Raw genomic sequence first — 27,649 nt, forward strand, 5'->3', positions numbered from 1 at the left:
CACAACAGCATGTGACAGTCCGTAAGAGTGAATAGTATCCAGCTTTTCAGATGTGATTTGTATTTGTGTGTCTTGTCCCCAAATGACAGTCTGCTGACCAGTCTTGTATACAAAGTGTGGGGTGAGAGGAAGGGATGTGGAACACAGCCTGTTTACAATATATACTTTCTATTCTACCTGCGTCATCACTCCCTACTGTATACCTGCATCATCACACACTCGCACACGCGCACGCACACACACGCACACACATATGCGCACCATCGTACACACATCCACACACACACACTCAGACACACACAGAAACTTGTCATGAACAGCATGAATATCTGACCCTGCAGTCGTGCTATGATGCACAGCAGAGCTTACTATATTACACTACCTATACTACACACTGTCTTATATTTCTGTCCCTTTCTTAACGCTACTCTGCACTAGAGTTCACTGGAGGCCGTTGCATACCATGACCGTGTAGAGAGGTGCAGGCCAAAATCTGGCAAAGGATTAGGGAAGTACTATTCCCTCAGTGTTGTTTTCACCTGAGAAAGATGTTATGAAGTTTCTGCCGACTGCACGCCTGAAACAGAAATGCCCTCCTGGGGCCTGTTTTTATAAGGGACCCCAGCCAAGAAAACGACGCGAGGCCTCTGTTTTGAACCTTGATTTATACACGCTCAGCTAATGGGGAAGTGCATTTCAATTCCTCTCTTTCGGAAAGCAGTAAAATGGATGAGGGGGGGGGGGGGGGGTTGGGGGGGATCAACTGTGCTGTACGTGATGTGAGCATTCAAAGTGGTCCTCCAAAAAAACAAAAAAAAAAAAACCGACTGGGAGAAATGTGTGCATGTGTTCTGTGGAAGTGTTTGGTCCCAGGCCTGTATGAGGGTACTGTCTCCTCCTCTCTCTGTTTTTAATTCCTCTCCAGTGACGTGTAACCGGGCAAAATCAGACCCTCCACATATACACGTGCACATGCACCAAAAACGCACACACACGCAAATGCACATTCACACACGCCTGCACACACCAACACACACTCATACGCCAACACACACTCATGTCTACATTAGTATGTGCATACATACACACACTGCATGTACATACACGCAGACACACACATGTACACACACACAGAAAAGGCACACACCCGCAACACACAAATAAACACACAAACAGAACACATTAGTTTGTCCGCGACCGTACACACTTACACACAGACTCACACATGCAGGCCCTCCCCTCCCTCTGCATGGGACTGTTAGCCAGCAGAAATCACCCCAAGTGTTCTAAATGTGCAGCCAATTATCTTTTTTATGTCCGCACAGGAAACAAAGCCAGTGAGCTAGGAATGACAACACCCCCCCCCTCCATACACACCCCCCCACCCAAATTCAACACACACCATCTCATTTTCCACTGTAATTATTTGTGTCAATCCATAGGTGCAGCACTTACACACACATCCTATGCGCATCCTACATTTCTGTTATGATGACCAATGTACAGACTGATTGGCACATTGATTGAATATTTGTATTTGTGTGTGTGCGTGTACCTGTGCGTGTACGTGCGTGGATGTGCCTGTGTGTGTGTGTGTGCGTGCGTGCGTGTGTGTATGCCTGTGCGTGTGTGTGTGTGTGTGCGCGCATGTGCCTGTGCGTGTGTGTGTGTGTGTGCGCATGTGCCTGTGCGTGTGTGTGTGCGTGCGTGTGTGCGTATGCCTGTGCGTGTACGTGTGTGTGTGTGTGTGCGTGTGTCTCCCCCCTGCAGCAGTGCAGCGGTGTGCCTCCAGCCCGTGTGGTCGCGGGTCCACATGTCTGGAGCAGCCAGAAGGGTTCCAGTGCGTGTGCGCCCCCGGGTGGTCAGGCAGAACCTGCCAACTGGGTGAGCTGAATACCAGACAGCAGCTGGCATCAACAATGCATTTCACTTATATCCAAGCATGTGTTACCTCAGACACCACCAATGTGTAGCACCCACCAGAGCAACAACATTCACTAGAATAGATTAAGGCAATATGCGAAAACATTAGTCTTATGTTCATAATCATAACTGTGCGGCTGTCTACAAATCCATTCGCTGACATTCTTTTCAGTACATCACAGTGGACCGTATATAATCATATATTTCTATCTCTGTGAGTCTCTTTTGACAATAAGGTTAAATATGTAAAGGCAGTATTGACAATGCGCGTGGGTTTGTGTTCCGGCTGGTGCAAACTACATTCCCCAGAATACACCGGGAACATGTAGGTTACAGAACATACAATGGAGATTTTTGGGATTTCTTTGCCTCTTTCTGGCCTCTACAGTGTGATATCATGGGCTTGCAGAAGGCAGTTTTCCTGAAGAGAGTTTTTTGAAGGCTGTAATTACGTGTCATACCTGCACTTTACAGTTCCCTCCAGCTCAAAGGGTGAGGCAGCTCTCAGGAACCTGCGTCTGAATTGATTCCTGTTTAATTGCTTGTTTGGGGCTATGCGGAGAGAGGCTCTGCAGACTCATCTGTATGCGACATCATGCTAAATGAGGATATTTTATGCATGCGGATATCTCTGATCTCCCTGCAGCAGGATAAAACAGTGCTTTCACAGAAATGCGTCTCCAAGGAAACGTGACATCCCGTTGGCGGGACAGCCTTTGCTCTGTCTGCTGGCGGCGGCAGAAAGTCAAGTCTCTTAAAATGACGTCTTCACTCGGTCAACGTTCATTTTTGAATCTGAAATTTTGGGTTTCATACGACTGGAATTTTTTTTTTCCCCCTCGTGGTTTGGAACGGTCTTCCGTTCCTCTCCGGTCCCAGCCGTGCCTCCTGCAGCTGCGCAGAGACCCCTGCAGCTGAAGCGCATGCACTGCCCCAACGCGCTCGCTCATCGGTCGCCCGCCCCTCCCTTAGCGAGGTGCCGTAGGGCGGGTACATCGCCCTTACCGCCTTAACACTGCAATCAGAAACCCAGTCACCCAGTTCAGGGGTACCTGCGGCTCAGCTGGGATATTTTTTGTTGAAGTAGTTTGATTATATGGCCCCTTTCGTGGTGTCTTAATGTTTTCCAATACATTATATGCCTGACTGTAAAGATTTGAAAGTCGATTTGATCTGTACCACCAACATTGCGCTTTATTATGTGAACATCTTTTCAACACTCAATATATGTAGGGAGGGTTGTGGGCAGGTCTTTCACTGTGTGTCCCTGGTACTGACCCAGGGTCACATTTGGGTTCCTTACCCCTGTGCCAAGCTTCTCCAGAGCCCAATAATGGGAGATCTGACTGAGGCCAGTGCAGCCTGGGAAACTGAGTTCCAGAGTACCAGCCAGTTTAAGGCCTCAGGCCTTCAGCTTACAAACTCAGATCCTGAACCTCTTTTGCTGGAATTACCACTGTGGGTGTGTGTCTGTGTGTGTTATTAATGCTCCTGTTGTATTTATCAATGTGGCAGATCCACTTTCAGAGCCCACATGGCAACAAAGTACGTATTGCAAGTATTTCAAGAGCAAGGGCATTATGGATAGAGAATAGTAACACATTAAGTAACGGTAAAGCATCCAGCTGGAATGCCAATGAAAACAATAAGCGATAAAATATGTAATAAATTACATGTAACCAATTATCACAGGAAAACCGTCCTTACTGTATAACATGATATAGCGAGTACACAAGCGTGAGTGTGCCTGTGAGTGAGTGTGAGCGTTCCTCTGTGTGTACGTGTGCGTGAGCTCATGAACGCGTGTGTCTTACGTGTGTGTTTGCATTGCGCTTGTGTTTTACCTCCGCGTTTAGGTATGTTGAGCAACGGTAGCTTGGAAGACTTCCCAGGTGTGCGAAGGCGCACCTGCGAGCTGTTCTCACGGTAACGGCGGTTTTCGTTCCCACGTTCTCCTCCGCTGCTCCTGTCGCGGTGCAGGAAGGGACATGTGGCTGCCTGTCTGTGCAGCTCACTGGCAGGGCTCAGACTGGACTTGTGCACATAAGGTTGTAGGTTTGCAGCCCTGTTGTACTGGTGCCAGTGCTATTCCAGAGAAAGGCTCCCCACCATGCAAATTGCTAGAATTGCTTCTATAAATATTCAACTGTACATATTATTATGTCCAATCTGAGGGGTCTTTTTTTGTTTGCCTTGCATGAGTGGGTGTCTACTAGGCCAGGGATCCCCCAGAGCCCCCAACCCACTTCCCACTTGTTAAAATGTAGCCTAACATGCACTGTGTTCAATTATGGAATCGCCTTGTGTATTTTCCTAAACGTATGTTAACAGAGCTGCACAGTTCACTGTAACTAGAGCAGTGCACACAAGAAGTGTGGTCTTTGATTTGACCGGCGCGAGTGGTCAGTGGAATGTATGCTGTATAGCAAGTCATGTATCCCACGGTCCACCTCAAGCCCCTCCCTCGACCCAGAGTGTCTACAGGAGATGGTGGCAGTGTGACGGACTGCGCTCACAGTCCCTGTTATCTTGTACTGTCCCGAAGGTTAGAGCAGACACGGGAAACGCCTCTTTATCTGCAGTGCACCTTGGTCGCGGAACATTTTGCAAAAGGCTCTTAGATTAGAGGAGCTGGCATCATTATCTGAATTTAAGACCCGGATAGGCACAAATATTTTCGACATCTGCAGTTTTTGAAACAAACCTTTAGTTCTGTGTACTTGTATTATTCTCTGTGCCATTTTGTTTTATGGTTGGTCCATGTGCAAAGACAAAATGTACCAAGTTTCAGTGCTTACTTTCTTGGTGGGTCCCTATAGAGAAAGAGCATGTCTCAATTTCCCAAGAAAAATGGCTCCTGTCCTGCAGTTTGACTGTGCCAGGCTAATGAGAATGATTCTGCTGTCCTGTCCTGTGGAGTGGCCCCCCATGTCCTGTCAACCCAGCGGCCATTGCTTCTTCCCTCGTGTGTCAGTTAAGAATGGGCGTGTCCTTCCTGTTTCTGCCACCACAGATATCAATGAATGTGAGGCCGGGCTGTGTGTCAATGCCCGAGGGTGCCGCAACCTGATTGGTGGATACCTCTGCGAATGTCTGCCCGGTTGGACTGGGCCGAACTGTGACATCGGTGAGTGTGGGACAGAGGTGGAGTGAAGCATGGAATTGTGTAAACGCAAGCATTATTTCTCAGAATGGACACCGATGTTTTTGGTGTGTTGTGCCGTCTTGGACACCAGTTCACTCCATAAGTGCCATTCTCATACCCCTGCTGTTAGAGTGACTGTGAAAAACATGAAAGTAGTGGGAAATGATTCAGAGTGTTGGCTCCTGATTTTCTCACGTTTGCGCCCTGCCTGTCCGTCCGTCTGTCTGTCTTTCTGTCTGTCTCCTCCACAGCTAACAGCAGCTGCCAGGGGCGGTGTCTCAATGGCGGGCATTGCGAGGTGAGACCTCTGTCCTTCCAGTGTTTGTATTCCTGTGGCATCTGATCTTTCCCATGGCAAAAACCCTCACTGTGCAGGGTTTGCAAAAAATTGATTTATTTTAACAGGTGGACTGATTTACTTTGCATTAAATGTTGATTTTTGAACCCCTGGTGGTTGTGTTGCTTACATAAATTTTAAAGTTGGACATGAGACATTTGTGTAATATGATACAGGGGGCGACATAGCTCAGGAGACCGATTGTCTGGCAGTCGGAGGGTTGCCGGTTCAAACCCCGCCCTGGGCGTGTCGAATTGTCCTTGAGCAAGACACCTAACTCCTAACTGCTCTGGCGAATGAGAGGCATCAATTGTAAAGCGCTTTGGATAAAAGCGCTATATAAATGCAGTCCATTTACCATTTACCATACAGGAGGCAGAAAGGAAAACATTATGTTGTAAATTGATGTTGTAGTGATTCGAGGATTGAGTGGAGCTTAGATGTGTACTGTCAGGTTTAAAGCCTTTGTTTTTCTGCCAATAAAGTGCTGGTAACCTCTTCTGTGTGTGGGGGGTGGGTGTGTTTTCTGTGTGTTTATGTGTTTGTGCATGTGTGCATGCATGTGTGTGTGTGTGTGTTTGTTTGTGTGTGTGCGTGTTTGTGTGTGTTTTTGTGTGTGGACCCACAGGAGAGTCTGTCAGGGTTCCAGTGTCACTGCTTGCAGGGGTTCTCTGGGAAGTACTGCCAGAATGGGCCCAGTGCCTGCGACAGCACCCCCTGCCTGCATGGAGGACAGTGCGTGGAGGAGGAAGGGGGAGCCATGCTGTGCCACTGCTCGTTAGGTTACACAGGCCCACGTTGCGAGGTCAGCCAGTCCCACTTCCTGTCTCCCTCTTTCCAGCTTCCTCTTTGCCATTTTCCATCCCTCTTACTTCTCCCTCCCTCTCTCTTTCCAGGTCATGGTGGACTTGTGCAACCCCAACCCCTGCCACCAGGGGGTGCCCTGTCGAAGTACAGAAGGAGGGTACTTGTGTGCCTGCCCTGAGGGGTACCATGGCAATGAATGCATGAGCCTTAAGGACCCCTGCCACGGACAGCAGTGTCCAGGTATGGGTGGGGCGGGGTTATTCCTGAGCTGGGGCAGATAAGAGCAGAGAGGGCGGGGTCATTCCTGAGCAGGGACTGATAAGGTTGAAGAGAGGTGTGGTTTCTCTGTGTACATACGGGTGGTTTGGGGAGGTTTGCTCCTTTGTGTATCTGTCTACATTTTTCTATTCTTTTTGAAAAAGAAATATTGTATTTTTCAGTGAATTTATTGATGCTTGTCATTTCAGTGTTCAGAGTGCTTCATTCCATCTGTTCTCAAATAGCACTCTTTCTCCTTTTTCCTGTTCCTGCTCTCCCTTTCTACTCTTGCCATTTTGCACTTATTTTTTTTCATGATCCTTCCTACCTCTCCTCCTCCGCACCTCCTCCTACCTCTTACCTCTTATTCCTCACCCTCCTCTTCTCTTTCTCTCTTTCTTTCTCTCTCTCTCTCCCCATCCCTCTCCCTCCTGCTCTCTCCCCTCCAGGTGCCATGTCAGACCCAGCTGGGGGTGGAGTCAGCATGTACATGGTGCTGGTGGGCGTGCTGGTGCTGCTGGCGACGGGCGTCTGCGTCGGCTGCGTGGTGCTGCTGTCCCGGCTCTGCAGGCAGAGGCGCAAGCAGCAGCTGCAAAGGGCGGGGCCTGACGAGGGCATCAACAACCAGCGCGAGTTCATCACCCTCATCCGCAACCTGGACCGTTCCGCGCCCCTCCCGCCGCCCCGACCCACCTCGCCCGCCCCCTGCTGCTGCGAGGAGATCGAACTGACCCTGCCCCCCGCCCCCGTCTGCTCCTCCATCCCTGACCCTGCCCTCAAGCCCGCCCACACCCCCAAAACGGACATCTCCAACCGTGAGAGGGAGAAGCTCAACCGTTTCCACTACCCCGACAACCAGGAGCTGGAGGTGTGATACCGTAACTCCCTGATCACTGACCTATGACCTCTGGCCTGACCTGCGACCTGAGAGCAGGGTCATCATCGGAGGTGTGAGGTGTGACCCCCCACGGAGATCAGTCCCAGGCCTCTGAGCTGAAAAGGTTGTGTTCTGCCAGGCACCCGGCCACATTTCCCCCCAACTCCCATCTCCGCTCCTCCAACATGCTGTCATTACCGGCTGCTAAGAAGTTCTGAACTTTGACCCGTGCCCCCTCCTCTTGGGTAAATGTGGTCTGACCTGAGGCTTTGGGTGAATGCACGCTTACACTCTGCTGCCTGAGACTCATCCATTATCGCCCTCATTTCTGGATTTTTTTTGGCAGGTTTCTCTGATTACCCTGCCTCAGATTAACTGAACCTTCAACCCCCCAGTTGATAGAGGGAGATGGAGACAAGGAGGGAGAGGAGGAACGGAAGGGTGGAGTACCAACCTGTTTTTAATTCCGCTGAGTCATTTTCCTTATTCGTTCATCAGAAGAAAGAAGCAACTGTTTGCCCTTCGAGGCTGGTTGTACATACTGTGCGTGTGTGTGTGTGTGTGTGTTCATTCTGAAAACCTCATGGTTGTGTGTAATAGTCGCGCAGCATCTGAAAGAATGCTTTGATGGTCGCCCTCAGCCTGCTTGCCTGGGAAAGCACAGGGCTGTTTTAAAGGGGGAGGCTGGACCCCACTTCTGACCCACAAGGCTCACCAGACTCTCAGTTGTAACCCAATGGAACAGGGCATGACCCACTGTATCCTGGAGTCATGTGACCTGGTGGAACAGGATTTGCTACTGAACCATGGAGTCATGTGACCTGATGGAACAGGATTTACTACTGAACCCTGAGTCATGTGATCTGATGGTAAAGGATGGTGACTACTGAAACCTGGAGTCGTATGACCTGGTAGAACCGGAAGTGACTGCTGAACCCTGGATTCATGTGACATATGGGAACAGGAAGTGACTGTTGAACTCTAGTGTCACGTGGCCTGGTGGAACAGGAACTGATGGCTGAACTTTGTCTAGCTGAGGATTCTAAAGGCTACTAAAGGTATGTGCTCACATGGATGCGTGAGCAAATGAATGGGCAACAGAAAAGACTCAATGGTGGGGTGAGAGTGTTTCAGAGCAAACACTGAAGAATGAAAGACTACAGGCAGACCAGTGAAAGAGCAAGCTGAGGAAGCAAGTTGTCTCCTGTGTCAGAGATTAAAGTTGTATGGTTTTGATATATGTTTGTAAATATCGCTATTGTATATATGCTGTATATATTGGTATTATCTCTTAATATTTTATACCGTTGATTTCCCAGAATGTCACCCATTTTACTTTGTCTTCTTTTTACCCTCTCTCTCCTATAATTAAATGGTGGGTATGAGCAAGTCTGGACCGTACTGTAATTAAAGTGCATTGATTGCCAAAACTGACCGCAAATGTTTATCGTTGTGTGTGTGAGCGCTTGTGTGTTTGAGGCTGTTTTTTTATCTATGGACAGCTGTGTGCAGCTGTGATTTAATGTGCAACTGTGATTTAATTTGTGTGTGTGTGTAAGAGAGAGTGAGAGCGATAGAGAGAGGAAGAGAGAGAGAGAGAGAGAGGGTGTGTGACAGATAATGTAAGTGAGACTCAGTGTGTCTGTGACTCTGTGACTGTATATGGTTTGGGAGTTTGAGATTTTAAAGGATTTCTGAGCACGAGTAATGCAACCTCTGACCGCTCTCGACAGGGCGAGGGCTTCCTGTCTCCACCCATCCTCACGGAAACACAGGAAGTACACCTAAAGGCCCCCTCCCACTGCCACTCATAAAGCTGCTGCTGCTGCTGCTGCTGCTGCTGCCAAATGGCTTCTTTTGGCGCCATTTCTGCACCTGCTGCAGCTCTAACAGGCCTCAAGCCTGCGCTGTGGGTCCAGCAGGGCAGACGTTACAGCCGATCCTGTCATATCGCAGGTCTTGTGTTGTACAGGTGTTCTTACCTGTGCCCTGGGCTGTACATGTCATAGTCTGGGGAGACCTGTCCATTGTAAATACCCTCTGAATCACTTAAGGGCAAGTGTTGGGATCAGACACAAATTGGAAACTACATTTTGGTTTTCACCGTGGGAGTAAATTGATCTAGCTATTGAACTGGCTTTAATGGTTCAGTGTTTGCCTGGACTCGTTTCTCAAGAAACGCCAAGTGGAGTCGTCACTTTGTAAACAGCCCGTTTGCTTGCGTTCAGTATATAACGGCAGAATATGGATTTACCAGATTTGCGAAAAGCTTTCAAAGCACAATTGTTTTGGATACTAACCCGAAATACAAGTAAACACCGATGAAAGAATACGTTTTGGTATTAAACTGTAAATGTGTAAGGCAGATGCATAAGTGGTAGAACCTCAGAGGTACAAATGCTTCAGGAATGGGGGTTGTTCAGATCACGGATGTTTTCATAAAAGACACAGAATCAGTATGGGTTACATTGAAAGGGGGGCAGCAGTGTCTGGAAGCACAGCAGGGAACCCCCAACTACATAGCTCATCCTAAATTGTTTCTAACCCTGTTCATTTATAAAGGCATCTGCCAATATGTTGAGAGAAAAGAATCAAAATGCATGCTCTTCTATACAGTACATGAGAAACTACCATCACTGTCTTTTTATTATGATAACATAACATACAATTATGACAAAAGCAGGCCATTCAGCCCAACAATGCTCGCCATTTTCTTAATTGATTGTACCTCGTGCTCTGATTACCTACATGCTAGATAGCATCTAGCACTGTATCAAGCCTGGTCTTGAAAACCCCCTGGATTTCTGCCTCTACTACATGACCTGGCAGGCTATTCCACACATTGACTACTCTGCGTGGAAAAAAAAGCTTCTTAATTTACCTTTTGCTAATTGCCATTTTTGTCCCCTTGTTCTACTAACAGAACTCAACTTCAAATAACCTCTTTATTTTTATAGTTATCAAAGGGATAAATTAAATTTCCAAATTGCTTAGTAGGCAAAGCTTCAACCTTTATCAGAATGCACAACTCACAACCAAATTAATATTAATAAATGTATTAAATTGCAACAATATACAATGTAAAATCTAAAGATGAAGGTTCAAACTACCATAACAAATACCAGGTGTTACACGGACAGGATACAGTCACAAAAGAAACAAAAGCAAATGCCGAACCACAGCTTGTTTCTCCCAAGTTAGTCCCAAGTAATCCATGATCAAAGTTCAAAAAACCAAAAGACAGGTGAATATTGTATAAAAAGCCCTACTTTATGTAGCTGTAAGAAGGGAGAAACACCCCCTCTTCTCCAAGCCTATGCGTACTTATGATCAGGGGAGCATGGCTGAGCTGACTGGGTGAGGTGTGGAAGGGTGGAGGTTTGGGAGAGGGGTCAGAAGGAGTGGCTTATCTGAAAGTTGACAAATTTACTTATAAAAGTTGTCTTATGTTGTTGGAACCAGGGCTTGAGCAAAAGATTCATGCTTTTATCCTCTTTATAATGAGACCAAACATGAATATGTGAGAGGTAATCCAGCTCAGCTATTGAGTACCTCAGATAAATGTACTTCTGCTTCTAACAACAGAGGTAGACAAATAATTGTAAAATCCAGCCTAGTAGTAATCTCCACCTTCAGGCAAATATTTTCCATATAACAAAAGCAAAATCGCACTGTTGGCTTTCGTTTGAGACTGGAACTGATTCTAAAAATGTGGATTTAAACTTTCAGGCCTCAACAACCATTATTTTATATTAACATTACGATGTCCATTCAACGATTTCAATTAAATGTCACAGATTACATTTAAACTTAAAATCAAAAAGGACTATGGCTGTGGTCTGTGGTCATACTGTGTTTCACCCAGAAGGTCATAAAGTAATAAAACTTTCAAAGAAGAGAAAATTCCAGGACACCCCAGATTTGTATACATTTGCAAGACCCTCAGTATTATGACTCTAATTGCCCCAAGGATGTTTCCTTTGAAGTCTGTGGAGGGGACCGCAGGGATAGAGAGAGAGCATTCCCTTGATCAAAACAGACCAAGCTACTCAATCACAAGTGACACTGCCTGGGCTATGAGCAAGTGTGCCAGATCAAATTATATTGTCTGTTTCTCAAAGGTGATAATCTAAAAAGTAGATATCTAATAGACCCAACATGCAGATGTAAAGGGAAAGATGTATTTTCAGTTTTTTGTTAATGGAAAGTGTAGCATTTACATCAGTGGGTAAGAAGGAGATTGAAAAAAGCATTATTGCATCAAAATGCATGATTGCTTATGCTTATGTATAACTATGGTCCATATCTTGTTTGGTTGACCAGTCAGTCTGAAACTTTGAGGTTTGAAACTCCAAGTGCTCTGTTGTATAAAATAAAATTGCACTGGTGAAAATTTACCATTTACAAACTTTCTTATCTAAACACTCATCCGCGGTTACTCTGCTAATGATATATGGACGGAAATGTAACACAGGAAACAGACGTGTAGAGTAGGATACACATGGCTTGAGTTATCCCAACGTTCTATCTTTTTTCTTTATTTTGTTCGAAGGTACCTTCAGTCATAATGGTCAGGAACATCTGACTGGAGTTTGAGTGGCTGTGACACAGGATGAAGTCAGGTTTGACTTACCTACCACATGGTGGCCCCAAAGTGCAAGAAATATCTGTATCCATTACAGTGACATCTAGTGGCCTTAGATGCATATTCAAGTTATTGAGAATGAGAGATGTTTTAATTTCCCCTTAAGTAAGTAGTCAGAAATACATAGTACCAGACCACATAATGTTCCTAACAGAGCTACATTTAATTCTGGTTAATGGAGAAAAGTTTTTAACAATGATAAAAAGGTGTTTATCTAAAGAAACCCAATCTCAGGACTAGATAGAATCCAAACCTCCCCCACCTCAGTCACTGCTTGGTTCTTGAGATGGAACTGAGTTCTACAGATATAGGTCTCAAATTCTGGCCGCTCAATTCAAAGTGCAGACAAGCCACAACAGCAAAAGGCCCGGCCCCTTACTGTGGTTAGGTTCACACAAATTTAAAAATAAATTTAAACTTACAAATAATAAAGTAAATACATATCAAAATGTGTAATGTTGTTGGGCTGTCAGAGGTCTGTGTAAATTGTTTTTGTGTGATGTCTTGCTTGTAAGCAACATCCAACAACACACAAAGAGAACACTTCAAAAGATCAGATTAACTGCTACCAATAATAGTACCCCCAACTCTTAAACATTTCAGATAATCACTTACAGAAAGGCAGCAGTATACTAAAATATAATATAGAGATCAGCCTTGCTAAGGGTTAAGCTTACTTGTCCATTTTTGTCATTGACAATCCCCTATTTCTCAATGCAACTTCCTCTTTCTGCTGAAGAATAACAGAGCACAGACTACAGTGACACAAAATATGTAAAGAGAAGTACTGGACGGAGCACTAGCAGCAGTTGTCAGAAATGGCAGCATCTACAGTCTCCAAAGATTCAGAGGGTATATACACTGACCTGGCCTCTCCATACCAAGATGTGTACAGCACACTGGGCCAGACCTCACTCAACAGCCCAGGAGCTCAGCACACAGGTAAGAACACCTGCACACTGTATTAAAGAGCAGCACACAGGAAAGAACACCTTTACAATGTATTAAAGAGCAGCACATAGGTAACAACACCAGTACAGTGGAACTTTTCAGCAGGGACTTTGTGATAAGGTCGATTGTCAGCGCTATGGTACAGTACTGCACATGAAAGTTAAAAGAATATTCTCTCTGTAGTGCAAATAAACAGTGTAATGTTCATGTCTAATTCATGTATTTTCATGAATACTGACAATTGCTAACTTAGTTGTTTAATCAAAAATTTAATTGTTTTGCTTGTGGCCACAGAGAAAAGTGGACAAAGCCCATATCCCTACAGACTGGCTGCAGTGTGTCTGGGGCTGCTGTGTGCTCTCTTATTGGCTGCAACATTAGTCCTGTGTGTCCTCTGTGAGTATCACACACTATGTCTCTTTACTTTACTTACTTAAAGTAACAAAAAATAAATAAAAAATTTGGTTGTCACAGGCTTCTCCAGTAGCCTGGACGGACAGCAGAATCGTGCAGGGAGACCGACTGTAATTTTTGTTTACTTTATTAGAAACAGATGCGGTGCATTAAAACCAGTAGCAATGGACCCTTGCAAGAGACCACCAGCCACTGTGTCCATTGGCCCTCCTTTCACACCATCAAACAAACACATTTAAACTAACCAGGACCAATCACACAAGGACACCTACACACACTGAACATAAACACCTGACAATGGAGAATGGGTTTAATAGGATAAGATGAGGTTCCAATCACCAATGCACTGGCATGACCAATAAATATTTATTGCATTAGGGTGATGAATGAATGAATGAACATAAGGGTACCCTTAATACCTCCTCCAATACAGCCAACACGTATTCCAAACACATACAATAACCCATTAATAAACAAACATAAAAATACCATAAACGTGACACCCATTCAGTCCTGGCTACTCCCTCCCCTAAGCCAGGGGGTACCTACCAGGACATTGGTGATTTTACATTACGATTAATATGCAGTGAGTTTCATGATATTGCTTTTGGCCAATTCCCTCCATTTTAAACTAGCTGTTTATTAGCATTCTATTTTTTAAATATTAAATATTGATGAGACATGTCTAAGTTATTATGTAAAATATAAAATGGTGGTGTTGATGCCTTATTAGTTTTATTCTAAAACCATTTCATATGTGCCAAGACCCTGCATGCCAATGTGATTGAGATCAATGTCATTGAGATGAGTAGTGAACTTTACATTCTGAAATGTACATTGCAAAATATATACTGCAATATCATTATAGAGCTTAACTAAACAAAAAGATTTTTCATAATCCTGTAAAATAGGAAATACATGCCTTCCCTCTTTTTGCAATAACACAAATTCATATTTGAGACAACTTTTGTAAAGACTTTATTTCCTAGTTTGCCTTTCTTCAGTCAAAATTCACAGGTGATGTGGTTAACCTGATTTCCAGAGATTAACACAGTGGTCTGTATCATACTGAACAGTGGTGAAATGTAGTAAAAGTTCTTAATTCATGCATTTTTTCCTAAAGAATATATTTTGTCCTTGTGAGATATACATCTATGTCAGAGCTATTCAATGTTGGAGAGAGACCTGGAGGAGCTCAGAACCAATAATAGCATGCTGAATGAAGACCAGCTACAGAGAGAATATAACAGCCTGGAACAAGGTAAAGACCAGCGACAGAGACACTACAGAGCAGTACTGAATAAACTTCCTTTTATAGAGCAATATGTTCCCTTCAGTTCGCAGAAAGAGTGGTGCTCCTCTGTTGGTCTCAAAATAGCATTGGGGCTTTCACCTTTACACTGTTATTTATGTATATTGTTGGTAGTTTACAGAAATTGTTGTCTGTGCTTTTCCTGTAGAGGAAGGGTGTAAACTCTGTCCACTGGGCTGGGAGCAGTTCTCCTTCAAGTGTTACTACTTCTCTACTGACAGGAAGAACTGGATGGACAGTCGCAGTGACTGCATTAAACGGGGAGCTGACCTGGTGATTATAGACAACGAAGAGGAGCAGGTAAGGTCCTGTGAAAGAATGAGTGATACCATGAGTTGGTGGGTGGAGAGAAGTTTTACAATGTACATTCATAAATAGCCGCCATAAAACGAGTTATGCTTCTCATATCTAGGTGGTTCTTACAGTCTGACGTGTTCAATATTATTACTTTAAGTGAATCTCATTTCAAGTCAAGTCAATTTGTCAGTTTGTACATCACTTTTGATGTACAAACAAGATGATTTACAGTGTAACAGAAAGGCAAAAAAACCATGCCTGGACTCCCCGATGGGAATAAATCTTGGGAGGAACCCTGGCTATAGAGGGGAAGCCCATCCTCTGCTGTTCAGCATGGTGTGAAGGTAGAATGGATGTAACAGAAATGCAATAGAAACTATATCACAGCAAATCAAATGGGTTGAGAAGGCAACAGCTAAGGTAATAAATTAGCTGGGAAAGTAGAAAGTCCAAATGAGTGGAAATACAGTGTGCAGTTTAGAAGGGCAGTGTGATATATCTGGGGTGGTCTGTGAACTCAGGGGAAGAGAAGGGCAGGAGTTCTAGGAAAAAGAAACAAAGAAGGAGAAGGTTAGGCAACTGTAAATATTATCAGTACACAGAATAAGATGTTGGCCCCAACCCCATTTCAATTGATGTTTTAACCCTGCAGTGGCTAATTTGACCATGCAATCATGAGACTAGGCCAAGCAGAATGTGTTGGTGTTGACTGTGTGTCTCTCAGTGTCTCTGTCAGCAGAGTGCACAATAAGAGTCTTTCTGTGTTTGTGTTCAGGAGTTCACCACCAGAGACAAAGGAGCAGAATCATATTGGATTGGACTGACTAACTCAAAAACTAATGGTACTTGGCTCTGGGTGGATGGAACCCCTCTGCAGAGAGGGTAAGAGTCCTTGAAGATACAATGCAGGGCATAAATATATAGTCAGACTGATGCAAATATGTAGAATTTGAAACAAACTTAGCTTTCATCTCAAATACAAATGATGTACATCTCAGCAGATCAGAAATATGAATGTTTCTCTGCTGCTAGTCAGCCATTGGTTTCTGTTAACCCCTTTGCACAAGTCACCTAGTGGCCAGGATGCTGGACTCAGACATTCAGTGCTCCTACAACCAAACTATGAACAAAAACAACCAAGTCTAAGATTCCAAGTGCCGTCATTGCCGTGTAGTTCACTCCCTCCCTGCAGTCTGATCTGCAACTATGGCCCCCAGGCATGACAGTCTATTTGGGAGTTCATGAAAATATTCTTTCCCTGCCAAAAATTTGTATTCTGTCATAGCAACAGGATAAAGCCAACAATAGCCCAAATGAAAGCCAATACAGCAGTGAATAATGCTGCTCACTGAATAGCAAAATAAACATAAGAAATGCTTGTGTAACTATACCACGTCATTCTACTATCAATATCTTCAATTAATTATGAAATAAAAACACCATTTGCTTTTTATGATGTAGTAACTCATTTCATTTCAATCTGGTTTGATTGATAATCGTTTGTTCCAGTGCAGGACAGTATGAACTTTCCAACGGTCTATGGTCTGCTTCATTCTACGTTATAACAATGACTGAGAGCCCCATGCAAACAGCATGAATGGTTGCTACAGTATTGCATTCTGTAGTCAACTGTAATATTACACAGTAATATACAAGCACTCGTTGTAGCATAATCGTTTTTTTCCTTCGGTCTTTGGAAGATTATACCAATTTTGCTAACTCATCAGCATAGCTAAAGCAAATTCTCAGGGGAGTGGGTCAGAAGAGTAGGAGTAAGCATGACGCCTAGCCAGGACACTTATGAACATGGCAAAAATGTATGCATTACTGCTTGTAACATTTCAGTTCTTTACATTGTATCATATTTTTGATACTGCTATATTTGCATTGGTCGTGAGAGACACCTTTTGCTAATAATGCTCAATATATATGTACTGGAGGCTAACCAATAGGCCTAGGCCTAGCAGTTAGTATGGGGGCATTGTTAGTGTAACCTGGGCAGTGTTAGAGTAGAGGCTGGTGGTGCCCCGCTTTGCTAGAATTCATACCACTCACAATGAAATTGAGTGCCTTTCAATAGGTTTGCAATATTCTCTAATGTGGGCATTTCACATACTGTAGTGTATGAGTTCATAGGTGGCTCAGTCTTGTATTATGTTTGATGCACCAGTTTATCGTGAAGTTAGAAAATTGCCAGCATTTTTCTGAAAGTGTAATATTATTTTATTGTAAATAATGTGGGGTATTAGTATCTCCAAGGGCTACACTGGTCAATTAAAATTTACTGTGTGCTGATATGTGCTAGATGAACATATAATTTCCTTTGCGTGATGATAAATGGCAATATTTGTAAAATGTCCTCCCATCTCCATGCAACAAAATATTCTGTACCAAAACACATGCAAGAGTGAATGACATATATTTACATATTTTTTGGTATGTGTACCGCAGTGACAACATATTTTGGTATGTGTACCACAGTGTGTTTTTGCATTGTTTTTCATTGTGGTATGAACGTTTCATCTTAAACCACCATGAGGGTCAAATCGATATGCTTCATAATGGATAAAAAGTATTTAATTCAATTTTGGAGAGGTTTTGGATTGATTTTTGGACCCTTATATATCTCAGACCCTTACTGATGAAAAGATTTCTATGTGGATAGTATGCAAAAGTGAGTTTCATGAGTCAAAACAGTTGATTGGTTGTGAAATGTATGATTACGTTATGAGCAATACACAATTTAGACATTTTGGATGTATTTGGAAATACCAGGGTACACTGCTTACTTTTTGCTTCATAGTAGTAGATCTTTGGTAGTTCTGCACATCACCCTCAGAATTTGCACACTCATGGTCAAGGGGTTTATGACCCAGAACATGTATAGTTTCACCTGTTTTATCTATGTGATCTCTTAGTATTTCATTTCCAGCTAAAGAACAACTTAATTTTTGTATTTTCACAAAGATAAATTATGAATATAAACTAATCTAAGTACTGAAAAATGTTTATTATAGTATATACAGTATGTGTATTTTACTATTTACATCTATAATATTTACTGTCCGTGTGATGGGGACAATTTGAATGTGTACAGAATAATCTAGAATTATTTTCCAACCAGATACATTTTCACCGTCTGAACTCTCTGCATCCTTATTCAGAGTCTGCAGTGTCATACAGTGCAGTATCACAGATCATAGGCTGCGACTGACAGTGAATGAGAAGGAGTCGCTGTATCTCTGTAGGAAACCGCAGAGAAGTAGAGCTTCTGTGTCTCAGTCTTTGCTTCCTTTGCAGATTCTGGGGGAGTGGAGAGCCGTATGATCGTTATGGATTTGATTGTGCCCAGACTATGACTCGTGTCAGTAAATGGACTGGTAATCCCTGTGATTATATTCAGCATTGGATCTGTGAGTCAAATAATCTGCTCCCCTAAATCATTTTTTTCATTATACGTTTTTGGCTGTGTTATAGCAAGAGTATCTGGCTGGTTATGATATTTGAACATGGCACCAATAGATAGCAAGGTTACTGTTATACATACTGCTGTTTTAACTAGAAATGTGTCTGTGAGACACAGATTTATTCAATGTATTGAAATAAATCTACACGCAGATAATATTTACATGATCTACAACAGTATTTCTGTGAACTGCAGTCACCCTGCTACAAAAGTTTGTGCCTTATGCAATCATTCTGTGAAAGCATCTGCTAATAAAAACAGCTCTCAGTACTTTATTAAATGAATAAGTCACTAGAACCTGCTTAGCTGTAGCTCTCCAACCTAAGGCTGTGACCTAAAGCCATAAACAACCACATACAGTACTGTACACATACCCATGACATGACAGACCTTTGGTAAGGGCTCATAAAAACACACAAGGCACTGACTTACATAAATCACAAGCTAAAAATAAAAGGTAAAAACACAACAACCCCACATGACAAGCAACAGTGACAGTTAAAACAGATCTACACAAAATATGCAACTGTAATTTGTGCTGCCAAGAGAGTTTATACAGGTACATGCTATATTATTGCCCATAAACACCTAGCTGACGAAGCAGTAAAAATTATATTCCATGTGTATTTTGAAAACATTTAAAAATGTATTAAGTTGTATTAAGCAGCTGTGGGTATGTCAACTTGAAACTGAAATAAATGATTTCTGTTTTTTGCCAACACTTTGTGATAATTTGTTCCTCGTCATGTCAATATGACAACATCTTAAAGGAAGTTCATCTGAGGACTAGGGCTGTTCATCTACAGTTCCCTTATTTCAGTGTCAACCTGCACAACTTTCCCACGAAGTGACGACTGCTCCATCGGGTTAATATGTTTGATCTGCCATATGTCTGATATGTCTGCTGTGTACACTCTTGGGCAAGAAAATGGGCCAAGCCCAAAATTCCAAAATATTAAGCTTTTAATGGTTTTAACAACAAATCATTGGTCAGAAAGAATTAAACAAATGCACTCCTGAGACCTCCTGTGTCACCATTTTCTCGTTTACTTTTGCTGCAGTGAACTGTTTAAAATTCAAACTAACATGTATCTGGGTGTACAAAATTTTCCAAAAATATCTTCTGGGATGCTTTTTTCTTCAAAGATTAGTCATTATTTGGTTATCTGCCACACCTGATGCAGCCCATCAAGGGCCTGATAACAAGTTCATAAATGGAACCAGGATTGATAGAGCAGGGAGAGATCTACAGTATGCAGTGTTGTGAGTCCCACGGTAAAGGAGCGAGAAAATCTGCTTCAAAAAAAGTAAAATATCATGCAGGGGTTGCTGTCAGAAACCGCATAGCTGGCCTTCGTCAGGCCAACTATAGCTATTCTGAAATTTACAAGACCCTAAAGGCAGAGGAAATCCCTATTTCTCTATCAGCTATTAAGATAATAGGTCAACACTTTGAAACAACAGGTAATGTTGTCAGAAAGAAAGGATCTGGAAGGCCCAAAGCCTCATCATGCAGGGATGACCACCTGCTAAAATTTACAGTTCTCAAAGACAAGAAAAAAAGCCTACAAAAACTGTCAGCAGAATTCAAGACCTCAGAAGAACAATAACCAGAAGGTTATCTAATGCAGGTTTTGTGTCTAGAAGATGTGTTAAAAATCAATTGCTGTCTCAGAAAAACATCAAAGACAGAATGAAGTTTTTGGCAGAATATGGAAAGTTTGATTCAGAGTGGTTCAGCAGAGTTGTGTGGAGTGATGAATCATGATTAGAGTTGTGTGGTGATGCTCCAGAGAGGTGTCATGGTGTGGGGAGCCTTTTCAGCTGCTGGTACCGGTGAGCTGCTTCACTGTGAAAAGTCAATTAATGCTTTGGAATACAGGATAATATTGCAGGCTTGCTTCCCACAATTGAAAAGTTGTTTTCTAAAGAGGAACGATCAGATATTATTTTTCAACAAAACAATGCTCCTGCCCACACTGCAAAGACCATCAAAAAGTGGCTTGAGAACAAGTCCATAAGGCTCATGTTTTGTCCTGGTCAGAGTCCAGATTTGAACCCTATAAAGAACTAACCAGGTGTCATGGTTCTGGGGTGTAGTGGCCTTGTGCTGCCACTAGAAGGCACCCGGCCTTTGAGAATTTCTTAATTTGTTCCAAGTGTCTGATTCCCAATTATTTTCACCTGGGGAGGTGCCTTTATAAGCACTGACAGAACAGCCATCGGCGCTTCTGTGTAAAACCCCTTTATCACAAAGCTGGTACGGTATTGGTATAGGTGCTCGGTGTAAAGAATTGTGTTTGTGGTTGGTTCTGTGTCCTCTTTTAAGGCGATTCAGTCTCTTAGCGCAGTGAGCGCATTCTGACGCCTTAAGAGTATTTGTACTTTTATTTTGAGCTCGTGTGAGCCGTTGGGTATTGGGACGTTGTCCCTGGTAATGTATTTTGTTTCTGTTTTTCTGAGCTGCGTCTCAGGTTTTTCTTTTCGCCGAGTAATTTTGCTACTCAGTTGTCTTTTCTTTTAAGACCAGTTTTGGGTTTGGTACCAGAGCTTCGCCTTGGTTTTTACGGGTCGTTTTTGGTTTCGCGAGCCAGTTTTACGGCTGGACAAGGTGGTCCTTCGGAGTGGCTTTTTACTCCGTGTTTTTTTGTTGTTGTTGTTGTTTATGATCTTGTGTGCGAGAGTTGCTCTCCCAGGGATCTTATTTGTTTTGTGTTTTACTTTCGGGTGTTCCCTGTCCTTTGTCCTTCGGGACTTTGTGGTTAACGCTTCCTGTAGCGTTAGCTTTTCGTTCCCCTATATTAGTCGCTTCTGGTTCTCCAACACCCCCACACCATTATACCAGGAAACATTTTTCAACTACTCATCAACTGTTTGAAGCCATCAACATTGAATGGAACATTGAGTCTTCTTTCTGTAAAAAGCTGTCTACAAGTTTACCCACAAGGCTTAAACATTTAAAGAAATTAAAGGGAAAAGCTATCCCATTCTAAATTACTTAATCTATTTGTTTAATTCTTGCTAATTTCCTGATCAATGATTTGTTGTTAAGACCATTAAAAGCTTAATATTTTTAATATGCCATTTTGGGCATGGCCCATTTTGTTTTTTGCCCAGGAGTGTAGATGTGATATCAGTTGACAGCACCATTGTTTCAATTCTAACAGATTAACATTTTCAATGAGAGATGAGACTTTGCCCACAACACACATAAATGGTCCTAAGCTGACTGATGGTTAGTATTTAACTACATGACAGAAACCATATTACTTTGACATTTACGTCTTCCATATAGTGGTGTCCATACAATGTCCATATAATTTACAATTATATCATAGGAAAATGTTTCATATAGTCATATAAAAGACAGAAGAACGATCAAAAGAGAGGTTGGCATAAAATCCAGAGACAGATATTTTTACTTTGTAATATTTTCCTATCGTAGCAAAATATTTATAAACTATTGACAGAAATGGTTGCCTGTTCTTCCTGTACACAGAGAGAGAGAGAGTTTTATAGTACCTGCATCACATGAGTGTTTTTTCCCCACTTCATCTTTGTCTTGATTGTTACACATGGAGCAACTGATTGACCAAGTCAAATTCCTTGTATGCATAAAAACATACATTGCCATTAAAGTCTGAATCAATTTCTGATTCTGATTTTTTTTAATGACGTGGGTCTTTAACACATGGAGTTGCCCATCCCTCTGACAAACAAAGTAAATCAGCTATGGACTGAAAAGATTTGATCTTTCTCATAAGATCAAATCTATTGAATTAAGAAGGAAATCCGTGTGTACTAGCATTTTATAAACAAGGCCCCATCTCTTTTTACACATATTCTACGTAGGCCTTAGTGTTTCGGCCACATCAGTCTTCCTCACTAATTGATGAAGACCAATGTCGTCGAAGTGTTAACCGTTCCCATGACTAAATAAATATTATCGTTAATAATATCAGTGTGTGAGTCTTTTCTTTTTTCCGAACCTGAGTGTTCATTTAAGATTTAAGTTAATTTAAGTGCAATAAAAGACAAAAGAACTGCCAGTAGTATCCAAAATGTAAATACAAATGGTTGGGCCAATCAAAAGGGAGGTTAGCATGAAATCCAGAGATGGATATTTTTACTTTATAATATTTTCCTATCGTAGCAAAATATTTATAAAATATTGACAGAAATGGTCGCCTGTTCTTCCTGTATGCACAGAGAGAAGGAGAGAGAGAGAGAGGAAGTATCTGCACCATATATGACTAAATATATTTCCTCCTAATTTTGCCTCTCCTCTCCTTTTTCTGTTTGTTTCTCTCTCAGTGAGGTGTTTGAGGTGTTTCATTAGCCCCAATGGGTGAGGGTGTACATTATTCATCTGTGAAGTTCAAGAAGAATTTGAGAGGAGATGCTGCAAGTGAGTTACTTTGTTTTCTGAACGGGAATTCTGTGCTATCTCTTATGTGTCTACCTATCTATCTACCTATCATTTCAAAATATTTCTCTCTTTTAGTGAATATGTATGCGCATTATCATTAATCGTGTTTTCATGTGGAAGTTGTACTGCTGGTCAATGTGAGATGTGCGGTGGGAAGTAAATAATTAAGTTTAAAAATGTTTTCATTGTTTTGCTTAGCCAAACTTCTAAAACTGGCACAAATGACTACATTTGGTCCCAATAATTTTTGGGTAAATGTTCTTTACACTTAGATTTGTTCAGAATTCTTGATGTGTAATGACATGTGTTACTGCAATATCACATTCACTGGTAAGTATCAGCACTTCATTTTCTGGTGTGTAATTGATTCTCTTGGTGGTATCAGGCAAAAGAGGCATGATGGTCCAGGCAGTTGACAGTGGCATTGTTACTCAGAAGATATTACAATATGTTTTTTATTAATAAAGAACATTACAAAATATCTTTCAACTACTTGAAGTTACAAGAAACATTATAGAGCAAAACTGTTTGAACAGAGGATGGTCATTCTTACAAATTTTTGCTGGTGAAAGTTTTTTTTTTAATGAACTTCCATAGAGTTGTTTTTGTGGGGGTTATAGTTGCTGCAGGGAGGGGGTGCGTGTTAAATGGATGGACTACATGAGAATGGTGGCAATTAGCGACTCTGTATTTGGTGTAGTTATCATGTACTGTCTACTAATAAAGCGAGAACACAGATTTTGTTGATTCCATTCACAGTCTCTGGTTTGGATGCAGGAGCACTGAGTTGAGCAATCTCAGTAAACCAGCGTGCTGGCCTCTAGGGGGTTTGTGTGAAGGGGTTAATTTCCTTATTGCCTTTTATGTCCTTGAAGCTTCATTCAACTGGAAATGTGTGAAATTGACATGATTGTTTTTTTAACATGGTGACCAAACTGTACACAAATCCAAAATACACACACACACACACACACACACAAACACACACACATACATATACACATACATACACACAATATATTAGAGAGAAACCTGGGTTTGCACATTGTGTGATGGCACAATAAAGTACTGAGCTGCCAAACTAAGTTTTTTATTTACTGTGCAACTTGCACAGACAAGTCCCAAGAGCAGGATCAGCGATACATTGTCTTTGTTAGGTACGCTGATTATTTACTGCATACTGCAGCAATATCAAAAGCACCTCCAGCATTTTGTCTTTAAAATATTAAAAGGTTTCTCAGGCATTTTGAGTGCAGCGATGTACAATACTCTGACTGTGCTTGTGTGTTCCATGGGAAATGTGTAATCGGCCACCATTTCACCTGCGGATTGAGGGAGGGTATCTGTGGACAGGGTGTCCCCTGCTCATTGCTCAATAGTGACACCTGCGATCTGTCTCTGCCGGCTTTGTTGTCTTCCAGTGCAGAAAATCCAGAAATGGGCTCTTGGGCAATAATGAAAATAAGGGGTAGCTGACTGCATGTGCTTTTCTGCTCCCTCCTGAATGGACAGAGGACATTGGGCCTACATTATTTCCCCTTCCATACACACTATTTCCAGCCTCCCTTTCTGCACATCAGCATAAACACCTCAATGCTGAACGGTTTTGAGTGTTGTCAACATTAGTATTGTACTGTATCTTTCCTTCTATGTATTTAGCCCTGTATCATTATAGAAAGGAACCAAATCAATAAAAAAATAAAAATGCCCCCCCCCCTCCTCTTTCAGTAAATCAGGATGAAGGTGTAACCTATTCTGAGGTGAAAACAACAAAATCACCCTCCTCCAACACAGAGTGCCACTGTGGTACAACAGGTTAGTCACACATGCTTTTATCTTTGGAAAATGTACATGTAGAACATCCCACATACTTGCTTTTCTTATGAACAGTTGATGGTGTGTTCACCTAATATAGTCACATAAAAATAGAGATAGAAATAGGCCCACACTCTTGTATGCATATGAGAGTGGGCCTCTACTATTTCTATCAAGGGAAAATCTGGAAAATTTAACTCAGCCTTAATAGTTATATAGATGAAAAAACTGACATAAAAATATTAGTCATAGCCATGAGACAGAGTTTGCATCAGTGAATTTGTATTTGCTGTTGTAAAACATAAGGTTACTGCAATGTGTATGGTTTGAAATAACAAACACAACAGTAAAAAAAAAAACAACAATATAAAATTTAAAAGAAATGACATTCTGCTTAAATTTTCTATTTTCTTGACAACAGAGAGAAGTGGACAAAGCTCACATCCCTACAGACTGGCTGCCATGTGTCTCGGGCTGCTGTGTGCTCTCTTATTGGCTGCCACATCAGTCCTGTGTGTCCTCTGTGAGTAACTGTCTACATCTCTTTACTGGGCAAAATGTAATTTTAAAGTATAAAAACAGATCTGTCCTGTCATGATACATTACTTATAACTGGCATAGGCAGTGGGTTTCAGGATATTTCTTTGGCAAATTCCCTTGATTTTCACCTGGCTCTTTATTAGCATTTTTAAAATACGGAACATTGATGAAAAACATGCGATTTATTATGCACGATCTGAAATGTGATGTTGATGCCTTGTCATTTTTTTTTTTAAAAAACCTATTAAATATGCTCACCAATGCTATGTTTGCCAATAAGTTTGAGATAAATGTCATTGAGATGAGAATCCATCCATCCATGCATTATCCTGCTTATCCTGAGCAGGGCTGCGGGGGGTGCTGGAGACTATCCCAGCGTGCATTGGGCGAGAGGCAGGACTCTATCGCAGGGCACACACACAGCATTCACTCACCATTCACTCACACACTCACACCTATGAGCAATTTAGAGCCTCCAATAAGCCTACCTGCATGTCTTTGGTCTGTTGGAGGAAACCGGAGTACCCAGAGGAAACCCACGTGGATACAGGGAGTACATGCAAACTTCACACAGAAAGACCCAGGCTGCATTCGAACCCAGGCCCTTTTTACTGTGAGACAACAGAGCTACCCATTGCACAAAAAGATTTTTCGTAAACCTCTTACACTGTGTAAATGAACAGATAACGATATGGCTTTCATCTTTTTGCGACAACACAGATTCGTATATGAGTGAACACTTTGTATACTTTTTTCTTAGTTTGCGTGACTTTCTTCATTCACAATTCAGAAAGAAAAACTTAACAGGTGATATAGCTTTAAATTTAATTTTTCCAGAGATTAACGCAGTGGTCAGTATTGTACTGAACAGTGGTGAAAATTGGTAAAAGTCACATTGATACATTATACATTATATACATTATTGATACATTATTTTTCTAAAGAATGCTGTTGTCCCATGTGTACTAGGTACAAGACTATCTCAGAACTATTCAATGTTGGAGAGAGACCTGGAGGAGCTCAGAGGCAATAACATCACCATGAATAGAGAGGAAGACCTTCAGCTTCAGAGAGACTACAGCACCCTGAAACAAGAGAAAGACCAGCTACTGAGAGACTACAGCCACCTGAAACAAGAGAAAGACCAGCTACAGAGCGACTACAACCACCTGAAACAAGAGAAAGACCAGCTACAGAGAAACTACAACAGCCTGAATCAAGAGAAAGACCAGCTACAGAGCGACTACGACAGCCTGGAACAAGAGAAAGACCAGCTACAGAGAGACTGCAACCGCCTGGAACAAGAGAAAGACCAGGTACAGAGAGACTACAACCGCCTGGAACAAGAGAAAGACCAGGCACAGAGAAACTACAACCGCCTGAAACAAGAGAAAGACCAGCTACAGAGAGACTACAACCACCTGAAACAAGAGAAAGACCAGCTACAGAGAGACTACAACCACCTGAAACAAGAGAAAGACCGGGTACTGAGAGACCACAACAGCCTGAAACAAGAGAAAGACCAGCTACAGAGAGACTACAACCACCTGAAACAAGAGAAAGACCAAGTACAGAAAAACTACAACAGCCTGAAACGAGAGAAAGACCAGGTACAGAGAAACTACAACAGCCTGAAACAAGAGAAAGACCAGGCACAGAGAAACTACAACAGCCTGAATCAAGAGAAAGACCAGCTACAGAGAGACTACAACCACCTGAACCAAGAGAAAGACCAGCTACAGAGAGACTACAACAGCCTGAAACAAGAGAAAGACCAGATACAGAGAGACTACAACCACCTGAAACAAGAGAAAGACCAGCTACAGAGAGACTACAACCACCTGAAACAAGAAAACGACTAGCTACAGAGAGACTACAACCGCCTGAAACAAGAGAAAGACCAGGTACAGAGAGACTACAGTGCAGTAGTTTACAGACTCACTTGTATTTTGCAGTACTGCCCCTTCAGATGTATTATTTAATTTTGATTGATTTCAGGTACATGTCTTTCCTGTATTGCATTTCTCTCTTGCATCAGAGGAGCAAAGGTCATCAGCTAAGATGCTTCTAAATACCAAGCAGATGAAGCGTTAAAATTATATTCCATGCATTTTTAAAGACTCGTTTCAAAATCTATTTGTCTGCATTCAGTAGTCGTGGATGGGGCAGTTGTATCTGCACTATGCATCTGAAAATGCATTTGTATTTTGTGCCAATTGTCAATGTCAATAAAAGAATAATGTTCATTACAGCCACACTGACTTTAGAAGGTAAATTTATGCCCAAATTTGTAGTATGTAAAGCTGTACTAAGCAGACATGGACAGCAGTGTCTGCATTACACTGTATCCATAGTAGCAGAGTGTTTGCCTTTTAGCCTGTCTGTTTGTTTATGCATACGTATCCATTTGTATCCATCCATCCATTATCTATG

At 42.2% G+C, this 27,649-nt stretch overlaps 2 protein-coding genes across 10 annotated transcripts in view; both read left to right on the forward strand.

Moving 5' to 3' along the window:
• The window catches only part of LOC118210164 (protein jagged-2), a 38,892-nt gene extending 30,110 nt beyond the window's left edge, over positions 1–8,782 (forward strand). The window contains exons 9-14 of the mRNA XM_035386112.1: positions 1,771–1,884; positions 4,937–5,050; positions 5,320–5,366; positions 6,034–6,210; positions 6,302–6,452; positions 6,920–8,782. Coding sequence (XP_035242003.1) covers positions 1,771–1,884; positions 4,937–5,050; positions 5,320–5,366; positions 6,034–6,210; positions 6,302–6,452; positions 6,920–7,344 — 1,028 coding nt within the window. The 3' untranslated portion in view covers positions 7,345–8,782. The remainder of the gene's footprint in view (positions 1–1,770; positions 1,885–4,936; positions 5,051–5,319; positions 5,367–6,033; positions 6,211–6,301; positions 6,453–6,919) is intronic.
• A 1,454-nt stretch (positions 8,783–10,236) lies between these two features.
• Positions 10,237–27,108, forward strand: LOC118209563 (trichohyalin-like). Of its 9 annotated transcripts, none has more exons than XM_035384993.1 (10): positions 10,237–12,934; positions 13,238–13,339; positions 13,491–14,618; positions 14,818–14,969; positions 15,742–15,848; positions 18,267–18,379; positions 22,747–22,840; positions 24,590–24,676; positions 25,098–25,199; positions 26,186–27,108. In XM_035384993.1, the coding sequence occupies exons 7-10, from the start codon at positions 22,777–22,779 to the stop codon at positions 27,076–27,078; spliced, it is 1,146 nt and encodes a 381-aa protein (XP_035240884.1). In that variant the 5' UTR covers positions 10,237–12,934; positions 13,238–13,339; positions 13,491–14,618; positions 14,818–14,969; positions 15,742–15,848; positions 18,267–18,379; positions 22,747–22,776; the 3' UTR covers positions 27,079–27,108. The 9 variants fall into 9 exon arrangements, 8 of the variants coding, with proteins under 8 accessions (XP_035240884.1, XP_035240887.1, XP_035240882.1 ...); XM_035384996.1 differs by having other exon boundaries at positions 14,891–14,969; XM_035384991.1 differs by having other exon boundaries at positions 14,502–14,618.
• The last annotated feature ends 541 nt before the right edge of the window (positions 27,109–27,649 follow it).

The sequence above is a fragment of the Anguilla anguilla genome, chromosome 12, assembly GCF_013347855.1.
Source record: "Anguilla anguilla isolate fAngAng1 chromosome 12, fAngAng1.pri, whole genome shotgun sequence".
In the NCBI taxonomy this organism is placed as follows: domain Eukaryota; kingdom Metazoa; phylum Chordata; class Actinopteri; order Anguilliformes; family Anguillidae; genus Anguilla; species Anguilla anguilla.

Coding starts and splice junctions, on each gene's coding strand:
- LOC118209563 (XM_035384993.1), top strand. CDS start 22,777: ATGGGTGAGGGTGTACATTATTCATCTGTGAAGTTCAAGAAGAATTTG. Junction 24,677..25,097: donor GTGCCACTGTGGTACAACAG/GTTAGTCACACA, acceptor TCTTGACAACAG/AGAGAAGTGGACAAAGCTCA. Junction 25,200..26,185: donor ATCAGTCCTGTGTGTCCTCT/GTGAGTAACTGT, acceptor CATGTGTACTAG/GTACAAGACTATCTCAGAAC.